Raw genomic sequence first — 19,401 nt, 5'->3', positions numbered from 1 at the left:
CTCCCCTGCAACATACAAAAACTGTTTAAGGATAGAGATGAATATGAGTTAAGGGGGGAACATAATCTCAAACAACCAACAGTTAAAACAACACTTAGAAGTATGTGTATTTCAGTTACTGGGGTTAAGTTGTGGAATAGCTTGCCAGATAATCTTAAACAAAGTAAAAACATCATACAGTTTAAAAATAGTTTAAAACAGATCATGATTAGTAAATACCAACAAGATTGAAGGATAAGACGCAAGGGAGAGAATTATGGAATTATGCAGGTAATAATTACTGATATTTATGTCCTTGTTTTAATCAGGACTATTTATTATTTTTTTTCCTTTTTTTCTTTTCTTACTGGTTCTTTGTTGTTACATATATGTATATATATATATATATATATATATATATATATATATATATATATATATATATATATATATTTTGTGTTTTGTGTTTGCTTCTTTTTTGGGTGGAAAAGCTAGAAAGCATTTGTTATAGAAAGTGTAAATAATAATAATGTGAATGTTAAAGGGTAGGCGTTTATAAGCTCAGAGCTTCAGCCTATTCCTTTTCGATCTAAATGATTACACGACATGTTATGAATGAGTGTACCATACTGAGCACAAGATCGAAATAAATAAATAAATAAATACTGTGTTCTGTTTTGCAGTTAGTTTAATGTGTATCTTGAGAACAGTATTTTCCTACACGTGGGTCTCCTGTGAAATACCTGTCTACATTTTAATGCAAAATTATAGAAGTAATGACAAATCTGTTCTTGTGTCTTTTCCAGTACAAACAAGTGGAGCAATACATGTCCTTCCACAAACTTCCTGCAGACTTGCGGCAGAAAATCCACGACTACTACGAGCACCGCTACCAAGGCAAGATCTTCGATGAGGACAACATCCTGAGCGAACTCAACGACCCTCTCAAAGAGGTAGACAGACAGCTCCTTTCTTCAACATCAAACATCAGCTCCTCTCATTTTTCATTTTGAAGGCTCTAGCGTTATTTTTAGAACTGGTAAAAGGAAAAAATACACACCAAAAAGGTTCCTGAACGAGCGGTGTCGGACGGCTTTAGCTTTAAAGCATGAATCGGGTTTGTTTTTCTCCCCGTGAGGATGAGGGGTGACTCTATGTTTGGCAAGATTGAAAGTGAAATACATGAAACTGGAATACCAACACCTGTCATTCCGTCTTGGGAGGTCGAGTAGAAAAGCAGAAACGCAGATTCAGATCCTCAGCGTCGGGGTAGAACCCGCGCCAGTCGGCTGTCAAGATAAGTAGAGATTCTCCAGAGAAACATTACCTGTGTCTCACTTTTATGCGTGGTAAACACTTTGAGCTCCAGAGCTGCTTCACAAGTGTTGTTTTATTTTGTAATACCAACTAGACCAAAGCGTTACACACAAACAAGGAGATACGGGCTCAGGATCGACTCCGTGCACTATACATTTCACAAAGAGAAGCAATGAATCGGAATATTGAAGTGTTTTTTGCAGGTGAGGGATCAGTTCACAGATGAGTTCTTCGTATCAGCACATTGCACGGGTAATTATGCAAAGGGCTACCTTAAAGGAGCGAAATAAGCAAGCATAAAGGCTCACAACCATCTTTTATGTAGCCCCATTCATTCACCTTGCAGAGTGCAATGCTACAGTGGGTGTGTGACACTCACAAGCAAAGAAAATTGATTTTAAGGTTTAAAACAGTGAGCCTTTACAGGCTCACTGTGTGTAGAAAGCAGCATTCAAATCTGCATTAAGACCAAGCTGCGTTCACAAAGGAATGACCGCAACACCAAAAGGGGATAAATAAATGATTTAAATACAAAGATTTCTTTCAAATCTTTAAAGGAAATTAATTTGAGACTTTAATAATGCAAGTTGAACATCAAAAATTCGGGACTGTATTTTCTAGGGGTGTGCAAACAAGGGTACCTCACGATTCGATTCGATTTTGATTATTGGAGCTTCGATTCTTCGATTCTTCGATTCTGCGATTCTTCGATTATAACGATTGTCGATTCGATTCGATTGTTGGTGCCACGATTCTTCGATTATTGTGAAATTTAATGCTTTTTTCCATACAAGATTGATTTTGTCTTCATCTGTGGCTACATTTGTAAATAAATAGCCAATCAATTAACTCAGTTCCTCTAACAACACTCATTAAGTAAATAACAAGGTTTTTTGAACATTTGACATGTATTTTTCAAAGACACAAAATAATTTATTTTATGACTATGTAAACATTTGCTCTTTGACTTACTTAACTTTGACCAGGGAAAGCTGCACTTGCATGAGAGCGCCCTCTATTGGCGGAAAACACTGAAAACGGTCAAGCCCTGGATTTAATGAGTTCATTAATTCAAATAAACAAGATATTTACTTCCATCAAATTTATTTAGTGTAAACATATCTGCCATATTTCAAGTGAACAATAAGAAATGTGCATTCTTGGAAATGAAATGATTCAGCTTATTCAGTCTGGAATCTGGATAGGATAAGTTAAAAAAAAAAAAAAGATTTTTTATTTATTTATTTTTTTTAATTAATCGATTCCAAATCGCCACGTGACGCATCGCGATGCATCAACACATCGATGAATTGCACCCACCTCTAGTATTTTCATCTGTGCATGCTAACAGAAGAATTGTTTTGTTTACGTAAACTCATTGCCCACTCTATCCTTGACAGACTAAATGACTTCACTTTCGGGTCTGTGCTCCTCGTTCAAGCTCCTTTCCAGTCACATCAGGGACAAATGTGTTTGCAACTAGCAGTATAACAAAAACAATTTTTTGGCCACAGTAGGATGCACTCTAAATGGAGCGATGTGTAAAACAAAAGGCCTTTGGGCCAAAGAGTATGTGCTGGCTCCAGCAGACCCCCGTGTCCCTGAATAGTTTTAACTTCTCCCTCGCGTCTTCTCCTCTCCTTCAGAAATCCTCTTCAAAAAGCAACACAACTGGTACCAGGCTTCATGTAACAGCTTTCTTAAAAAACTTCCCATCGTCAACCTTTATTTGAATCTTATTAGACTAAAAGCAACCGTGCACTTCATAAACAGTAATAAATTCCACTTTAATCAACTAGACACAACTTGATTTGCAAGCATGTTGCCGCTAATGGCTTCTTCCATGGAATCAGAGTACGTATTTTATGCATCGTAAACATTGCTTTGTGAGGCTTGGTTACGCTTAAGCTCTACTGTAAAGTAGTCGTAAATTTTAACTTGAACAGAGAACGAAAAAGATCATCCAAAACAGCTAAATTAGATGAATGTGCACTAAAGGAAATCTAATATCTGTTGTCGTTAAGAGTTGACTTGTTCCGATACGTGCAGTAGGTGCAGCCCGGGATCGGTTTAATCGGCTTTCCTTTACAACAACCAGGCCGAGCCAGTACAATCATACTTATAATGCATTCTGGCATTTCTTTTATTAAAGCTCTTGTAGACTTTCCTCATACAGATACACACATTGGGCTGGTGCTGCCATAAGCTTACAAGACCACCCGCGATTTACATAAAAACCCTCTCTCTCTGGGCATAAAAGAGCTTTAGATTTGGTGGGGTGCTCCTTTATTAACTATCCAGATTATAAAGGCAGAATAATGTTCAAACAAATGCCCAATATCAAACTGTGATGTTATATGACAATTACAGTATTTTCTCAGTAAAAGAAAAAAAAAAATAAACATTTTATGTACTTGTAAACTCTTCAGACGTTTCAGAGGTGCATTTTGAAAGTCAACTTCTCTCAGACAGGTGATCCATCACATTAAACACTTCGATGCAGCTGTTGGCACAACATAATTTAAAAAAACTCACCTTTGCTGTTAAATTCAAGGACACGACAACACAACATACAGCAGTTGATTGTTAGTCGATAGAGGCCATGACATTCTTGAGGCTTCCGAAAAGGGAAAAACAACAAAAACAACGAGTTACCCTTTAGTATGTTCACATGCTGATAATTTATACTAAAGCCAAATCATTTTAGCACTGAAATAAAATACTTTGAGTTATTTGAGTGTACGGCTGGGCGATATGGACCAAAAGTCATATCTCGATATTTTCTAGCTGAATGGCGATACTCGGTATATATCGATATTTTTTCTGTGACATAATTGGGGTTTCCCCCAAAGCATTATAGCATAGCATCTCTGTTAGCTTCATTTTTTTCTGAGGCAAACCATTAAAAAAACAGTCAGTTTTAATACAAAGCCTCGTGCCAAATGTCACACAGGTTCCTTTATTAACAGAGGTCTGCACAATATCAAAATGTATAAAACAAATGAAATAAAAATAAACTGCCTGCATATATAGAATAAAAATGCTTCTTGAATAAAATAAAACAAATATCCCTTTCCTGCATAACAATTACATTAAAATACACTGTGCAATTAATACAATGTAGACAGTAACAGGCAGACTTTTCCACTGAGGTTGACAGTTGTGCAAATAACAAAACTTTTGTGCAAATCTCAAATAAAACATTCAATTTGTCACAAAATAAGCTATATCAAAATCCTAAAAAAAAAAAAAAAAAAATTAAATAATCGATATAAACGATATTGTCTCGTACCATATCGCGTTTGACAATATATCGATACATATTAAAATCTCAATATATTGGCCAGCCCTATTTGAGTGCATAAAAAAAGTTTTAGACATTGTAAAAAGAAGGGGAAAGGCAATAATTTACAATGAAAACTAAAGGTTTCGAAATATGAATCCTTAAAATTCTGGACGAGACTCTGTTAAGGTTTTTACATCTTTTCCTTAAATGGGGCCTTCGGCCTTCGTGGGTAAATGCACCAAAACAGAGAACTCTCTAAGCTGCACCTGCTTACAAGTTTATCACAGCAAAGTGACAAAAATAGCAAATAATTTGAAACACTGTGATGGGTTGCATCTCTGTGTTGAATCTTGTGTCTTTGTAATGAATCACACATCTAAAATATAGATAGAGTTGGAATAGTTTATGAGGTTTGCAGTTAAGATCAAATATGCAACCAGTCGACTCCATATAACCTAAAAGCAGGACAGATTTGCTGCTCTCTCTTCCCCTTTGCTTGTCTTTGTCTCAATGTTCCTTATTCTCAACCATATGACAAATGTTTAAATGTGCATAGCCTAAGATTGTTTCCCCATGAGGAATTCTAGTTGGCTAGAAAAACTGCTCAGCATCTAATTCATTATTTCCGGTGCGTGATTGAGGTCAGAGCCCCATGGCATGAGCTGACAAACGCATCTGAGGTTGAGATAAAATTCCTTGCGTTGCCCTCATGTAGACAGCAAACATCGCAGAGATTGGTTATCCTTTCTGTTAATGTCCTGTTGTCACTGGAGGAGAATTATCTCTCATGTGGGGTCAACAACACGCCACTGCAGATGCCAAGTGCCCCGGCTTTCCCATCTGCACAGCAACAGAGATGCTGGACAAACAGACAACAAGCTCCTAATCTCCTGCTGAGGCTGAGGGGACAGGATGAGACAAGAAAGATGGCCTGCAGCCGGCACCAGGGGGCAAACTCATCAGGGTGTGATTCGTGTGCCAAAAAGTTTCCTGTCAGGAAAGACGTGGGAAGTGCTTTAGAAGCATTAGGACTAAATCAGCACCATGTTCATTTATGCTTTCAGATATCAGCAGCAGAGAAAAAAATATATGAGAGGGCATTTAGTGTCAGACCGCCTACCATCTGCTTGTTTTTCCAGATTTTTGATGGAAATAATTGAATAATGTTTGGCATGGTGTAATCCATTTCATCCAACACCAGGAAATCGTCAACTTCAACTGCCGTAAGCTCGTCGCCACCATGCCTCTATTTGCCAATGCTGACCCCAACTTCGTGACGGGGATGCTGAGCAAGTTGAAGTTTGAGGTCTTTCAGCCCAACGACTACATCATCAGGGAAGGCACCGTCGGGAAGAAGATGTACTTCATTCAGCACGGCGTTGCAAGCGTCATCACCAAGTTCAACAAGGAGATGAAGTTGACTGATGGGTCGTACTTTGGAGGTAAGATCCTGAGCACATCTTTAACCTGCAGATTTGACTTACCTTTCATATCTTTCATGCAAAAAATTCAAGAGCAGATTATGGGCCTGATTTACTAAGATCCTAAATAAAGAGTACTAAATTGCGTGTGCACTGAAAAAGTTTGCACGTGCTGTTGTGTGTTTTGCGGGTGATCAACTAAGAATGCTTGCGCAATTGATAACAGGTGCAAACCTCAGTATTTAAATGAGGTGTTGCGTGTCTTACGGTTTGCGCCATGGAGAGTCTGGATGGAAAGCAGGATAGTCGCAAGCGCAAAATGAAATTTGACGAGTTGGAGTTAGAAATATTAGTGGAAGAGGCAAATAAACACATTCATGAACTACAGCAAAGAAATTTAAACATTACCAAAAGAAACGCAATATGGGAGAAAATCTGCGATAGAATAAATGCAGTTGGTAAGACAAAAAGAACGGCAGATGAGGTTAAAAGAAGGTGGCAAGATATAAGGCGAAGAACTAAAGAAAAAGTGGCCTTTAATAAAACTTGTGCAACCATTTTTAAAATAGCATGCAGCAGAATAAAGACTCTCTCTCTGCGTATTCTTTGATTTTGGCGATGTCGCCTCCTTGCCACAATAACAGCAGCCATCGGTGCGTAATGCCGGGCAGATTAGCACCTTCCTTTCGAACGTATTAAATACAGACGCAATCACAATCCCCGCAATTACTTTCGGGCTTGGTAAATCTCATTGCGTGTGGTAAATGAACCTATTTGCATTTTCCCCTCCCAGTATTTAGCGCTTTCTGGCGGGTACGCCCCATATTGATTATTCATCAGGGCAAAAGTACTAAATGAACAGCGTGTGCTATTTTGCTCATTTGAGAGGCGCAGTCCTCTTTGCACGCTGTTAGTAGATCAGCTTGCACATTGGTTTGCGGGTGATGTCAAGTTTGCACACGTTTTTACGCACGCAAACCTTTAGTAAATCAGGCCCTATAAAAAAAACTTTCAGGCCACGGAGAACATGCTCCTGGCAGTCATGTGGATATGCTTACACAGTAATATTCCAGGGCTGGCGCCCTGCGTTTGATGCTGTTGGAAGTTATTGTAGATTCTCATTAACCAGCGTTGGACGTTAGTCAGCTTCCGTTGTTACGTAACCTCTCATCTGGTAGCTGGAGTGGGCCAAGGCACGGATCAGGCATCCCTTAGGACACACACAAGTCCCTCCCCCACTTTCACTTCCACTCTCCCCCTTGAACACATGCAGATGCATGAATTCTCCGCTCCGTCCATACGTTTCTGCTGGAGCTTACTTGGCACTCATCATGAACAGCCTCTGTGGATTTATCTGCTGTGTGAAGTCAGGAGCGATTCCCTCGTTCTGTTCTTTGCTGAACTTTCGCTCTCTCTCTCTCTCTCTCTCTCTCGCTTCACGTTCCCTCTCTGAGACGTCACAGATGCCATGAATGTTTTATATGTCAAATGTAATTTCATTGCACGTTGTTTACTCCTGCAAAAAATCCACGGGCAGACAATGTTGTCTGTTAGAGAGTGAAGTTTCCTATTTTTGGGCTTCTTGCATATTTTATCTTTTGAGTTCCTCCTCACTATGGGAGGAGACTGAAGGAGTCTAAGAATACCTTCGCTTTGGTGTGTCTTCTGACTGCAGTGCGCGTCTCGCAGGCGAGCTATAGAAGGCAGTGAATCAAAAAAGAAGTGGCGTCTTCTCTCCTGCACCTTCAAACCACACGACTTGTGTCAAACACACTCTGCCAATGCTTCGGGAGCCCTGGTCGGAATGTAATCCTTTCATGAATAGCGGTCACCTCAGTGGGCAGCTGTTGAAAAGAAACAAACATGGTGAACAGTTGCTAAATATTTAGATTGTTCTTGATTTAGTCAGCAGAATAATGACAGGAGAAATATACTTTGAGTTTGTCATCATTATAAATGTAAAAAAAACTATTTGCAAGCTATTTGAAAACATTACTATACTGTTGATTACTAATCCATGCTTGTAAACGGGTAAGTTATAAATGAGCAGGCTGAACTAATTGTCACAGTTAAAGTTCTGGAAATACATGCTGGAAAATGGGTTGAACTTAGGGCTGGGCGATATATCGAGATTTTAATATATATCGATATATTTTCAAACGCGATATGGTACGAGACAATATTGTTTATATCAATTAAAAAAAAATAATTATGATTTTTATATAGCTTTTTTTTGACGAATTGACTTGAATGTTTTATTTGAGATTTGCACAAATGTTTTGTTATTTGCACAACTGTCAACCTCAGTGGAAAAGTCTGCCTGTTACTGTCTACATTGTATTAATTGCACAGTGTATTTTAATTTAATTGTTATGCAGGAAAGGGATATTTGTTTTATTGTATTCAAGAAGCATTTTTATTCTATATATGCAGGCAGTTTATTTTATTTCATTTGTTTTATACATTTTGATATTGTGCAGACCTCTGTTAATAAAGGTACCTGTGTGACATTTGGCACGAGGCTTTGTATTAAAACTGATTGTTTTTTTAAGGGTTTGCCTCAGAAAAAAATGAGACTAACAGAGATGCTATGCTATAATGCTTTGGGGGAAACCCCAATTATGGCACAGAAAAAATATCGATATATATCGAGTATCGCCATTCAGCTAGAAAATATCCAGATATGACTTTTGGTCCATATTGCCCAGCCCTAGTTGAACTGATTAAGAAGTAACCATTTAATTGATAAATCATTTTTGCTTAAAAAGCATGTCATTGAGCCGCTGGGTGGCCCAGTGGTTAAAGCAAGTGGCCCATTTACTGAGGCTACAGTCGTGCAGCGGTCGCAGGTTTGAGTCCCAGCCTGTGGACCTTTGCTCCATGTCGTCGGTCTCTCTCTCTACCCCCTTAATGTCTAAAACTTGAATAAAGTCCACTAGAGCCACAACATTTTTTTTTTTAAAAGTGTGTCATTAAAAACAGATAAATAAGATGCTCTGCAGCCCACTCACTCATTTCTGATCGTTACTAGTCCCCAGAAAAGTGGACTATTTCATTAATCCAGGAAATGAATTAAAGACCTAATCTTTTCAGTAGTCATCTGAAACACCTCCATAGTTATGTCACATCCTTTACATTTTTTATCTTGCTAATGCTCTCAGTCTGTGCAGAGATTAACAGTCGATTCAGTCTGTAGTCCTTCTGAAATGCCTTAAGGAGCTCGTAAGTGAAATTAGAAGTGTAAGATGGATATTTTGCAATCAGCAGCAATGAAAAAAATTAATTCACAGAAAAAGGTAAAAATGTGTAAATAAATTGAAGAACACAAAGAAATCTTTAAAAAAAAGAAAAGTTCCCATGCACTTTATCAGCGAAAACAATTAAAAAGTGCAGAGCTCATGATTGTACATTCTGTCCGTGCGTGTACCTGCTGTTTGCCTTCTGCCCTGCTGATATTCTTACCCTTTCGCATGACATTAGTCGATGATCAGTCTTTCTCCCCCCTCAGAAGATTCACTCTCCCCTTACAACCGAGCCAAAGCGTGGCTAGAATACAAAATCAGCGAGAGGCACACATACAGAAACAGAAGGAGGGAGGGGAGCTACGACACTGAGTCAAGCCATAGCAAACTATTAGCATAATGAGCAGGACATCTGTGAGGACAGTAGGTCACAAAGCACCTTTAGCCACAGTCCGTACAACACCTGCATGCTAAAATTGGATGATTGGATGGGATTACATATTAATATCACACAGCCTTGTGAAGTCACCATGAGGCTTCAGGACTAAAAGAGTTTGCAGCAATGCTTGGACGATGACTGACTGCAGATGAGAATCCCTTTTGGACTTGAATCTCTTAGTCATAGCGACCAACTCCTCTCAAACCCATTCAAGAGGAGGCAGGAGGAAAGGGAGCTAGTTGCCACGAGAGTACGTGACACATGACGTGATGGCAGATTATTCTCAGTGCTCTGGGGGTCAACAGTGATGCTTTGTGACAAGGCAACAGACACGTGTCAAACTGCATCATGGGGAGTGATAACAGCATACTGACTTTCTCATGCACAAAAACACCTTAAAATACACACAGGTTTTCCAGGTGACTGAGCTTTCTCAAGTGTTTTAACTGTTAAAATATACATTCATTTCTTAGCTTTAACCTTGAGTTGGTTGAGTATGAAGTTTCTCCTGCATCTTAACCTCCAAGTCAGGCTAATAAAGAAAAACAAGCATCTGAAGATAGTTTTTAGTGTTAGAACGGTGCACATAAACCAGCCCAGCTGCATGATGTAGCATGTAAAAGATCCTCACCTAGAAGCACTAACACAAGATAAAAGTTGAAATGAAGATACAAAACATAAGTCCAACATAGCAAAAGAAAAGCAGCAGAAACACAAAAGAGAATCAAATAAACCCAAAATCAAAATCCCTGGACTTTAAACATCTGCGCAGACATGTTTGGATAATGATCAATTTGCATATCAGAAATGTCAGAACACTTATGATCCAAAAGTATCAGCTGGGGAGAGTTTCACCTCATTATCTTTCCTCCTTTTTTACACAGCAACTTTCATATATCTTAAGAAGACTGTTGATGACCAAAATTTATGTGAAATGTAGCATTTAAATCATTCATTTTTGCAAAATAAGAAGAAAAAACCTTGAAGCTGCAGATGTAAAACAGTATGTCTGCAGCTTCCAGATTATTTATATTTACTGTACCTACCAGATTATTTTATCTGAGTGTAGTTGCATTTATTAATTCTGTCACACGCGTATTGTCTTTAAAGATATGTGACAAAAGACATTTTAACACTCACATTCTGGAGCAATCGTTCCTATCCAGTCTCTGTGAGAATAAAATCCCTGTGGTTGAAAACTGCAGAAAAATCCACTAAAGTTTGTTAGATACTTACATGTAGATATTTAAATGTTTGTATTTGGTTTAACATGTATTAGATGTATTTGTTATTAGCCAGATGAATGTAGGCCAGATGAATGTACAAAAATGAACTTATATACTTATATACATGTAAATACATATATAATGATTTCATTTCATTTCATTTCATTTATTCCATCCATGGTATATCTTCTTAATAATGTTGTAAAAAATTCCATAAAGTACACATTATCACCATGAAAGAAAAGGAGCAGGAAGAAGAAAACTTATGATACCTGCTTATGATAACTTATGCTACCTCTGTTAATACAATTACATTGACTTACTGAACACCAATCTATCTATACATATATTTATAACAAGAAAACAAACAAAAATACCACTCTTCTATCTATTTTTTTCTCTTTCTCCTTCTTTTTTTTGTAGGCACTTATCTTTTCTTTTTTAAACATTTTCTTAAGTTATATATATTATTTTCTTAATATATACATGTATATACATATATTATATGTATATATATATATATATATATATATATATATATTTAAAGCAGCGCAATTTATGATATTGTCCAAATGAGTGCAACGTCAGATCATATGAAGTATTTTCAGCTTAGCACTGCTGCTTACACCACCTCTCTAGACCTGAGCTGGCTCCTCAGTGTCAAGTAACACATTTACCTGAGGACGTTGCCACAGGGTGTGTCATACAAGCTTCTCGGCACAACAGTGTGTTGATATTAATACAGACCAACCACTCCCTCTCCGTCTTTCTATTGGCCCTTGCCTCTTCCCCTCATTTCTCAAGTGACCTGCGATGTGTCACACTTTTTTTCCGTCTCCGTCGTCTTTTTTTTCCCCCTTGTTTGTCCTTCTTTGTTAACAGAGGTACTGCATGCCCTGTATAGCGGTTGCTTTTCCGTTACAGCAGCACTAACACCTTCTTCACACCCACAGCTTAAGAGCAACGCTCGCACGTCTTGCAGATGCCGCGCTCGCGGCAGAGCCGAGTTAAGATGGCACCATAACAAGTTGACATTTAACCATGCAGGGGGACATCGGGCAGTAGGGTGAATGCAACTGCAGACATGGAGGGAGGTTAAGCAGTGTTAAGATAACGAGGAGAAACACTGGAGGAGGGATAAAATGAGCAGGAGGGCAGATGGAACTGGGAGACCTATGAACAATCATTGTCCATGTTACTGTATACGACACCCTGCAGCTCAAACAGAGCTTTTTTCAGGCCTTTAGAGCAATTATCCTGATATTTTAGATGCAGGACTGAGGTTAAATTCAATTTTAAATTACATTCCCTTAAAAAGATTATTTGTTCATGTGATTTATAAATAATGTAATAGTTTAAATATATTCATCAAAACTAGGTCCTTGATTAAATGCATTTTTAATTTAATTTTATTTATGAAATAATTGCATAAAACATATCCAAAACAATGCTATTCCAAATAAAGAGACCGTTAAGTGAATCGATATATAAAAACAGGTGGATTAGAAAAATAAAATCATGAATGTGACACGCTATTATCAAGTCAGAAAATATTTGAAGAGAAGAAAAATGCCTTCAGGGCTTGAAGCCAAAGATGAAACTGGCAGAAAGCCTTCAGAAAGTCAGGAGCAGTCAGATATAATGCAACCGACTCCTTTCACTGCTGAGGCTAGATATAAAAGTGGACCTCCAAATACATGTTTTTATTTACTTTTTTGTTAAAGCTATGATTTACTTCGTGTTATTTGCAGTCAAGACCTATCAAACAGCTGACAACGTATTTTTGTGTGCATCTCATTTCAGATGTAAATGCGGAGATAACAGTGCATTGTGTCTTGGCAGATGTGAATAGGCAGCAGAGCGTCTGTTTAGATGCTTTTGCTGATGCATTGTTCTGCCGCCAGCTTCACATCTCATCATGTCACAACAGGAAAACAGGGAAACTGTGAAACAATACCTCTGTTTGCTTACGCATTATACTTTAGACCTGATGCAGTGCATGAATGCAGAGATGCACTGATGCCTGCCGATGAAACCATTTACTGTATCATAATGGGTGACTGTTAGCCCCTCTGCAGGATGATGATTTCTTTCATCATAATGTGAGCAGCAGCACTGATTATGGGCTTCTCATTTTATTTACATTCACATTAACTCAACTTCTCCAGAATCCTTCTCTGCTCTCAGTTCATGTTTATGATAATACGGCGGGTAATTACTAGGATGATTGCCTTTATGGACTCCACTGCTGATACTGTTTCTTGATGTGTTTTCCTTTTGTCTCTTTGTGTTCCTGCCCTGCAGAGATCTGTCTGCTCACCAAGGGCAGGCGAACGGCAAGTGTGCGCGCCGACACCTACTGTCGACTCTTCTCCCTCTCTGTTGACCACTTTAATGAGGTGCTGGAAGAGTACCCCATGATGCGACGTGCTTTTGAAACTGTGGCTATTGACCGATTGGACCGCATTGGTAAGAGCTACAACCACCTGTCCTGTCTGACTGGTCGAATCTCTTGCCTGTCATTGTGCCTTGTTGTCTTGTCTTTATCAGCGTTTGTTTGCCCACTTTCCTCATAGAAGCATTGTGTGTGCCATCTTGTGCTGCATGACGGGTATGCTACCTTGTGTTTTTCTTTTTCTTATGTCTTTTGTCTTAAATAACTAAAGATAATGTTGTTGGAGATCGGCATTAATCCGTCTAAACCAAAGTGGCGTTTTTGTGGTTGGATTAATTGGAAGGCAGTGCATGTCGCTGTCCGGGAGGGAGTCAGGTCGCCCCCTCGTTGGTTTGGTGTTGACCCCCCCGCTGGAAGCCAACGAGTGGATGGAAGCTAACCTCATATGCATGTGTGTCTGACCCTCTCTCATCTGCACTCCTGGGTATGAGCAGCACCCCGCGAAATCAAGCCGTCACAGGCCGCACAAAGACAAATAATGAACTGATCAGGCCCTGATCAGTTTCACTCAGCAATTATCCCATGATTAAAAATGTTATTTTTACTGCCTACCAGAGAAACGTTTACAGAGGAGGAACTTGGCCATGACAGATTATAGTTGGGTTAAGTGATCATAATGACCCACACAAAGTTTTTACAGTTAAAAAAAGGGGCACATGTATATAACACAAACAGGGCAATAATTGGTTCCCTTCGTTCCTATAATGTCGCACATTAACCCGCTCCTTTTTGTAAATGGATCAATCTGCTCAGTTTCTTCAGGAAAGTTTAGCATAAATACTTTCCAGGCAAGTCCGATTTAAGTTCTGAAACATTTACTGACAATTCTTCATGAATGTTGTAATGAAGACTTTAAAGAGTTGTATTCTCCATCAGTTCTGGTTGTTTTAGGCCACGTTTACACGTAGCCGGGTATTTACAAAAACTGATATTTTCCCCTATACGTTTTCAAAAATATCCTTGTTTACACGGACCCGCATGAAAACGCTGTTAACGTCATGCCAGCCAATCAGAATCCTGGAAAAAACATCAACAAATGACACGTGTAACTTCCAGTTAAGGCTGATTTGTGGTTCCGTGTTACACCAACGCAGAGCCTACGGCGTAGGGTACGCGGCGACGCACACCGTACGGCGCGCATCGCCGCGTACCCTACGCCGTAGGCTCTGCGTTGATTTAACGCGGGACCATAATTCAGGCTTTACTTCCAAGACGCTACGAGAGTCTTTCGTTTGGAGTGACAGAGAAGTGGAGTTACTTTTAAGTGTGACTTTAGAATATAAAACAGGTAAAATACAAGAAAATATTGACGGTGGCCAAACTAATTGTAAACACAGGTCGCACACATGACGCTGGTGAGTTTCTGGTGCATAATGTGACGTTCTGAAGCTTAAATCTCTGTTTTCCTCCGTTTTCCTCCGTTTTCCTCTGTTTAGACGCAAACGTGAAAACTGAGTTTTTGAAAATCTCCACTTTGGCTGGAGTTTTCAGAAATGATCGTTTTTGGTGACTTTGAGCTCCGTTTTCGTGTAAACCAACGGCCAAAACGCATGAAAACGCCTCCGTTTTTGCTCCGCGTAAACGGGGCCTTACTTTGTTGTAGTTTGGTAAATGGGAATTATTTTGCCAGAGATAGGCGCATCAGTGTTCGTATCAAAGCAAAGTTGAATTAAAGCTGACCTCCTGTAGAGTTCATATCAATCAATCAGACTCCGACTACAAATCAAAGATTAAGGGTTAAGAAGACTTTAATATAAATCTATACAAGCACAAGAAAAAAAGAGTTTCTGAGGTCCCGGTAGAAAAGACGTTTCAAAATATCAACAAGAAAGATACAAGAAATATATATATATATATATATATATATATATATATATATATATATATATATATATATACATATATATATACATATATAGGAGGGGGTGATGTGGTGTTGTTCTGCAGCCACAGGGCCTGGGTATCACAGTATTTTAGAGGCAGATGAAAGGCCTTCAAACTGACTGCCAAAGCTTTGTCAAAACTGGCTTTACAGAGCAGTGGTCTGGAGCACACCAGAAAAAATGGCTGAAAAATAAACAAATCAAGTATTTGAAATTCACCTAGTCCAGACCTGACTGAACCCGACTGAAATGTTGTACCGGTACCTCGATAGAGCTGCGCACCAACCAGTGCCCCAAAACCTCAATGAAATGAATTAATTTGATAAAAAAAGAAATGGGCCTTCAAATTGATGCTGAAGATGGATCTACAAATTACTGAATAGTGGGGCTGCTTCAGATTTCCCAAATTTTCTTTTTGGTTTCTTCTTTTTAGTTAAATTAGTTATGGAGTGGAGGAAAAACAAAACAAAAAACAGATATAATTGATGGTCTAAGGTATCGTTTACCTAGTGCTAAGACCCACTACGCTCAGAGGATTTTTATGATATTTTTTTTACACAAATGAACCAATGATTAAAGGAGGGGGGTACTAACATCTGCACATGGTGGTTTAAGTGTTTGCATACAACCCGTGCAGCAAAAAAAAAAGAAAAAAAGTAAAAGCAGACTTGTTAAAAAGTTCCCCAGTGAATTATGTTCATATACAACTTTGAATGACACAATGTTGTCTTGATGGCTGGGTCATACAGAAACAACAGAGAAAAATCAATACTCATCTGGAAAATGTTGATACCAACAATCTGCACAGGAGTTAATGATAAGCAATATTGCTAAATTTAAATACATTTTGTATCAGTATTAGTCTTGGTCGTAGTATTATTCAGTGGTTCTATTCTCAAAAAAACATTGCATCTGTATGAGTTAGGAAAAGCTTATGAAGAAGTGGTAGTTATGTAAAATTAACAAAACACATTTATAAAGTAATGTACAAAACTGTCATCTTTGACTTTAATCTCCCCAGACATCAACATGCACTCCTTCATGTTACTCTATTTATAGCATTGCAACACTAACAGACAATTCTAATGTCGTTGTATATGAACATAATTCAAAGGAGAAAAAGCTGCATTTTATTTTGAGTAACAACAACAAAAATATATACATTTCCTTAAGAGGGTTATTTTACACCGTGCCCTTCACAACAAATCGAAATCTCTTTTTCAATTGTTCTGATTTACATTTGCCCTTTTTTATAAGAACTGCCAGCTCAGTTAGCGTTGAACTAATTATTGATAAAGTAAAAGTTGCATATTCTAAGATTAGATTATCTTTCCAGATTAGATCCATCCTTTCACTCTAAACATGAAAGGGGTTTTGTCTCATACGATGGAAGATATTTTGTCATGGTCCGTGCTGGTTGTATCGTTTCTACATATGGACTGCATTTGGTTACATGCTTGTCTTGCTCTAAAAAGGAAAGAAGAAAGTAACCGTGCTTGAGAAAGAATAACATGTATCACATTTGACATTATTTTTTATCTATCTAAAAATTATTTGACCAGGAGTCCGTCTTGAGACGAGCACATCTCGTTTTCAAGAGTGTCCTGGCCGACGAGTAGGCACCAGGTAAACACTTTATTCCAATTCTGATATCCGAAAGGGGGCAAACTGCCCTTTTGAGGCTTGCAAAATGGATCCAGTCTCAAATTCATCCCTAGTAGTTTGAATTGTTGCTGAAGGTTACATTACCTGTTTAATTTCTACATATGACATAACTCAAGTCACCCACATTCGGCCTCCAGATAATTTGATTATACTTAATAATCCAACTACTGGCAATCAAGAAAACAAAGAAATCTCATTTACTATAACCTGCCATTTTTTTGTATTAACAGCATAATCTTCACTGAATAATCAGACGGGTTATGAACAAATACTCAGTCCTACTTGTGTAACATTTTATTTGATCTATGAATTCTTTGCTGAAAGTCTGTTTACAAAATAAAATCACATCTGCAAATTAGTAATACCCTTACTAATTTGCAATGTCACATATAGTTTTCGTGCAGATCCCATTACATTATCTATTCATGTTTTCACTTGTAAAAAAAAGACGTTTGTTTCTGTTGTCTGATTTAAAAGGAAGGATAAGCGGTGATGGGGTGTGTTAAATGAAGCTGATCCCTGTCTTTAGTTGATGTTCTGTTCAAATATCCACAAATATGACATCATCCGCAAGTTGCTTTACCTGTCTTTAACTATGAAGTTTGTCTTGTGTAAAGAATTCAAGAAAAAAGAAAGAAAGAAAATAATTAAGAACACCAGCCTAAATGTTTGGTTCAAACTTTGACTTTTACATTTAATTTTTAACATTTTCAGTTATAGTAGTTTTATTAATATAAATCACTAGGTGAAAACAAATGTGTTCCAAAAAGAAACTGGTTTCTTTATAAACAGTGAATGAAACATAATTCCATGCAAATCATAAATAGTGGATAGGCATCGTTGTGGAATAAATAGCTAAAATACCTCTGCATCTATTTCAACCACCAGGTGGCTATAGTATCTGAGTAAAACTGAAATAATAAAATTTAAGATATAAACACTTGGCGATGGTTAAACTTTACTAAATTTCAATCACTGTGAGGACCTTATTTACAAAAGTTTAGCACACAAGTTCTTCTATTGTGGACTCTTGCTGCTGCAGAATGTGAAACGTCATTGTCTTGCTGAGGTGAGCAAGGCGTCATGCAAATGCATCATCTGTATGGCAGGATGTGTTGCTCTGGCATCTGTCTACGTTTCATTCAACACAGATGATGCGTTCACAAATCCACGACATGTGCATAAACACAGTCTTCTCACAAATGTTGTCTTTTAACTGTGTTTCTCTCCTCTGGAGCCTGATCGACACAATGTCTATGATTTTGGATTTTAGAAAAGGCAAAATAAAAAAACCATATGGGTTTTTTTTTAAGACAGTTTCCCACTTTGCCTGCTCCATCTTAAATGAGCTTGGGATCACAGGTTGTGCTAAAGATTCTTAAATAAAGATGTTTTTTTTCTGCAGGGATTTATTGCAGTGCTGCCTTAAAGGGAAAGTTCAGTTTTTTACAACCTGGACCTTATTTCTGGCATTTTTTATGGTCGTATACTCACCCAGAAAAGTTTGGTGTCATTTGGAGTCCTTCGGACAATATTAGGAGTTTTGTGCGAGCCGCTTCTCCATATAATGGCAGCGAATGGGGGCACAGCGGGACACAGACGATGCAGCGTCTAAATAACACATGATTGCCGCGAAACTCGTTCATTTCTTTTATGAATCACTAGATCTGCTTCTGTGCATCTTCCAGGACCTGTTGTCTACATCCGGGGCTGTGTATGTAACAAATAAATCAGTTTGTAAACAAGACCTCTGACCTGCATGACGTCATCTCTGTGCGCGCATCCCGGACAGGTAAAGCTAGACTTTGCTAACTAGGCCCTCCAGAAAAACGCGATTACGCGATCGCATAATTCATTGCATAATCAGCCAAATGGCGCAGATTACGCAGGGATTTATTCCTAAAAGGGCGCATATTTCCCGCGATAATTGCATATGTCCGCGCTAAATATGCGATTATGCGGGGATTATGCGGGGCTCGCTTGATTTCACCGCATCATCGCCGCACATTTTCGCATAAAGTTTGGAAAAAGGGGGAAGTGTTGTGAGTCAGTGACATGTCGGGACGCCCGGTCGCGACGTGCGGGACCCGCCTGGGGACCTCCGCACCCCTCGCAGAAGCCGCCACCTCCCCAAACAGCAGCTTTCACCCGCGGGGGTGAGAGGTACAGGGAGTGCCGTCTCCGTCCAGCCCCCCGCTTGCGCGGAGGGCGCGGCTGCCGGTGGACTCAGGATCCGCGCTGACCGCGCACCACTGCGCCCGCTGCGCCCGCTGCGCACGCTCTCATTCACTTGGGGACCTTGGCGGCGGAGGCGTGGGGTGACGAAGCTCTGGCTCGTCCCCTCAGCGCGTTGGTGCGCCCGGCAATCACCCGAGCACCGAGCCGCGGGCTGGAGGGGAGAGACCAGGCGGGGACCGGCCTCCGAGCCGCCTCGGCCCCTCTCCTCTCCACCTGCGCTCTCCTTTTTTTTTTGGTCTACGACCTCAGA

General features: G+C 39.1%; 1 protein-coding gene across 2 annotated transcripts in view; it reads left to right on the top strand.

Moving 5' to 3' along the window:
- LOC133454930 (potassium/sodium hyperpolarization-activated cyclic nucleotide-gated channel 1) overlaps positions 1 to 19,401 on the top strand; it is a 95,666-nt gene that overhangs the window by 69,953 nt on the left and 6,312 nt on the right. For both annotated transcript variants that reach the window (XM_061733669.1, XM_061733670.1), the window contains exons 5-7: positions 786 to 932; positions 5,784 to 6,024; positions 13,215 to 13,379. In XM_061733669.1, coding sequence (XP_061589653.1) covers positions 786 to 932; positions 5,784 to 6,024; positions 13,215 to 13,379 — 553 coding nt within the window. The remainder of the gene's footprint in view (positions 1 to 785; positions 933 to 5,783; positions 6,025 to 13,214; positions 13,380 to 19,401) is intronic.

This window comes from Cololabis saira, chromosome 11 (genome assembly GCF_033807715.1).
Source record: "Cololabis saira isolate AMF1-May2022 chromosome 11, fColSai1.1, whole genome shotgun sequence".
NCBI lineage: Eukaryota > Metazoa > Chordata > Actinopteri > Beloniformes > Belonidae > Cololabis > Cololabis saira.
Note: the sequence above shows the minus strand (reverse complement) of the source record. Positions and strands in the feature narration are given on the sequence as shown.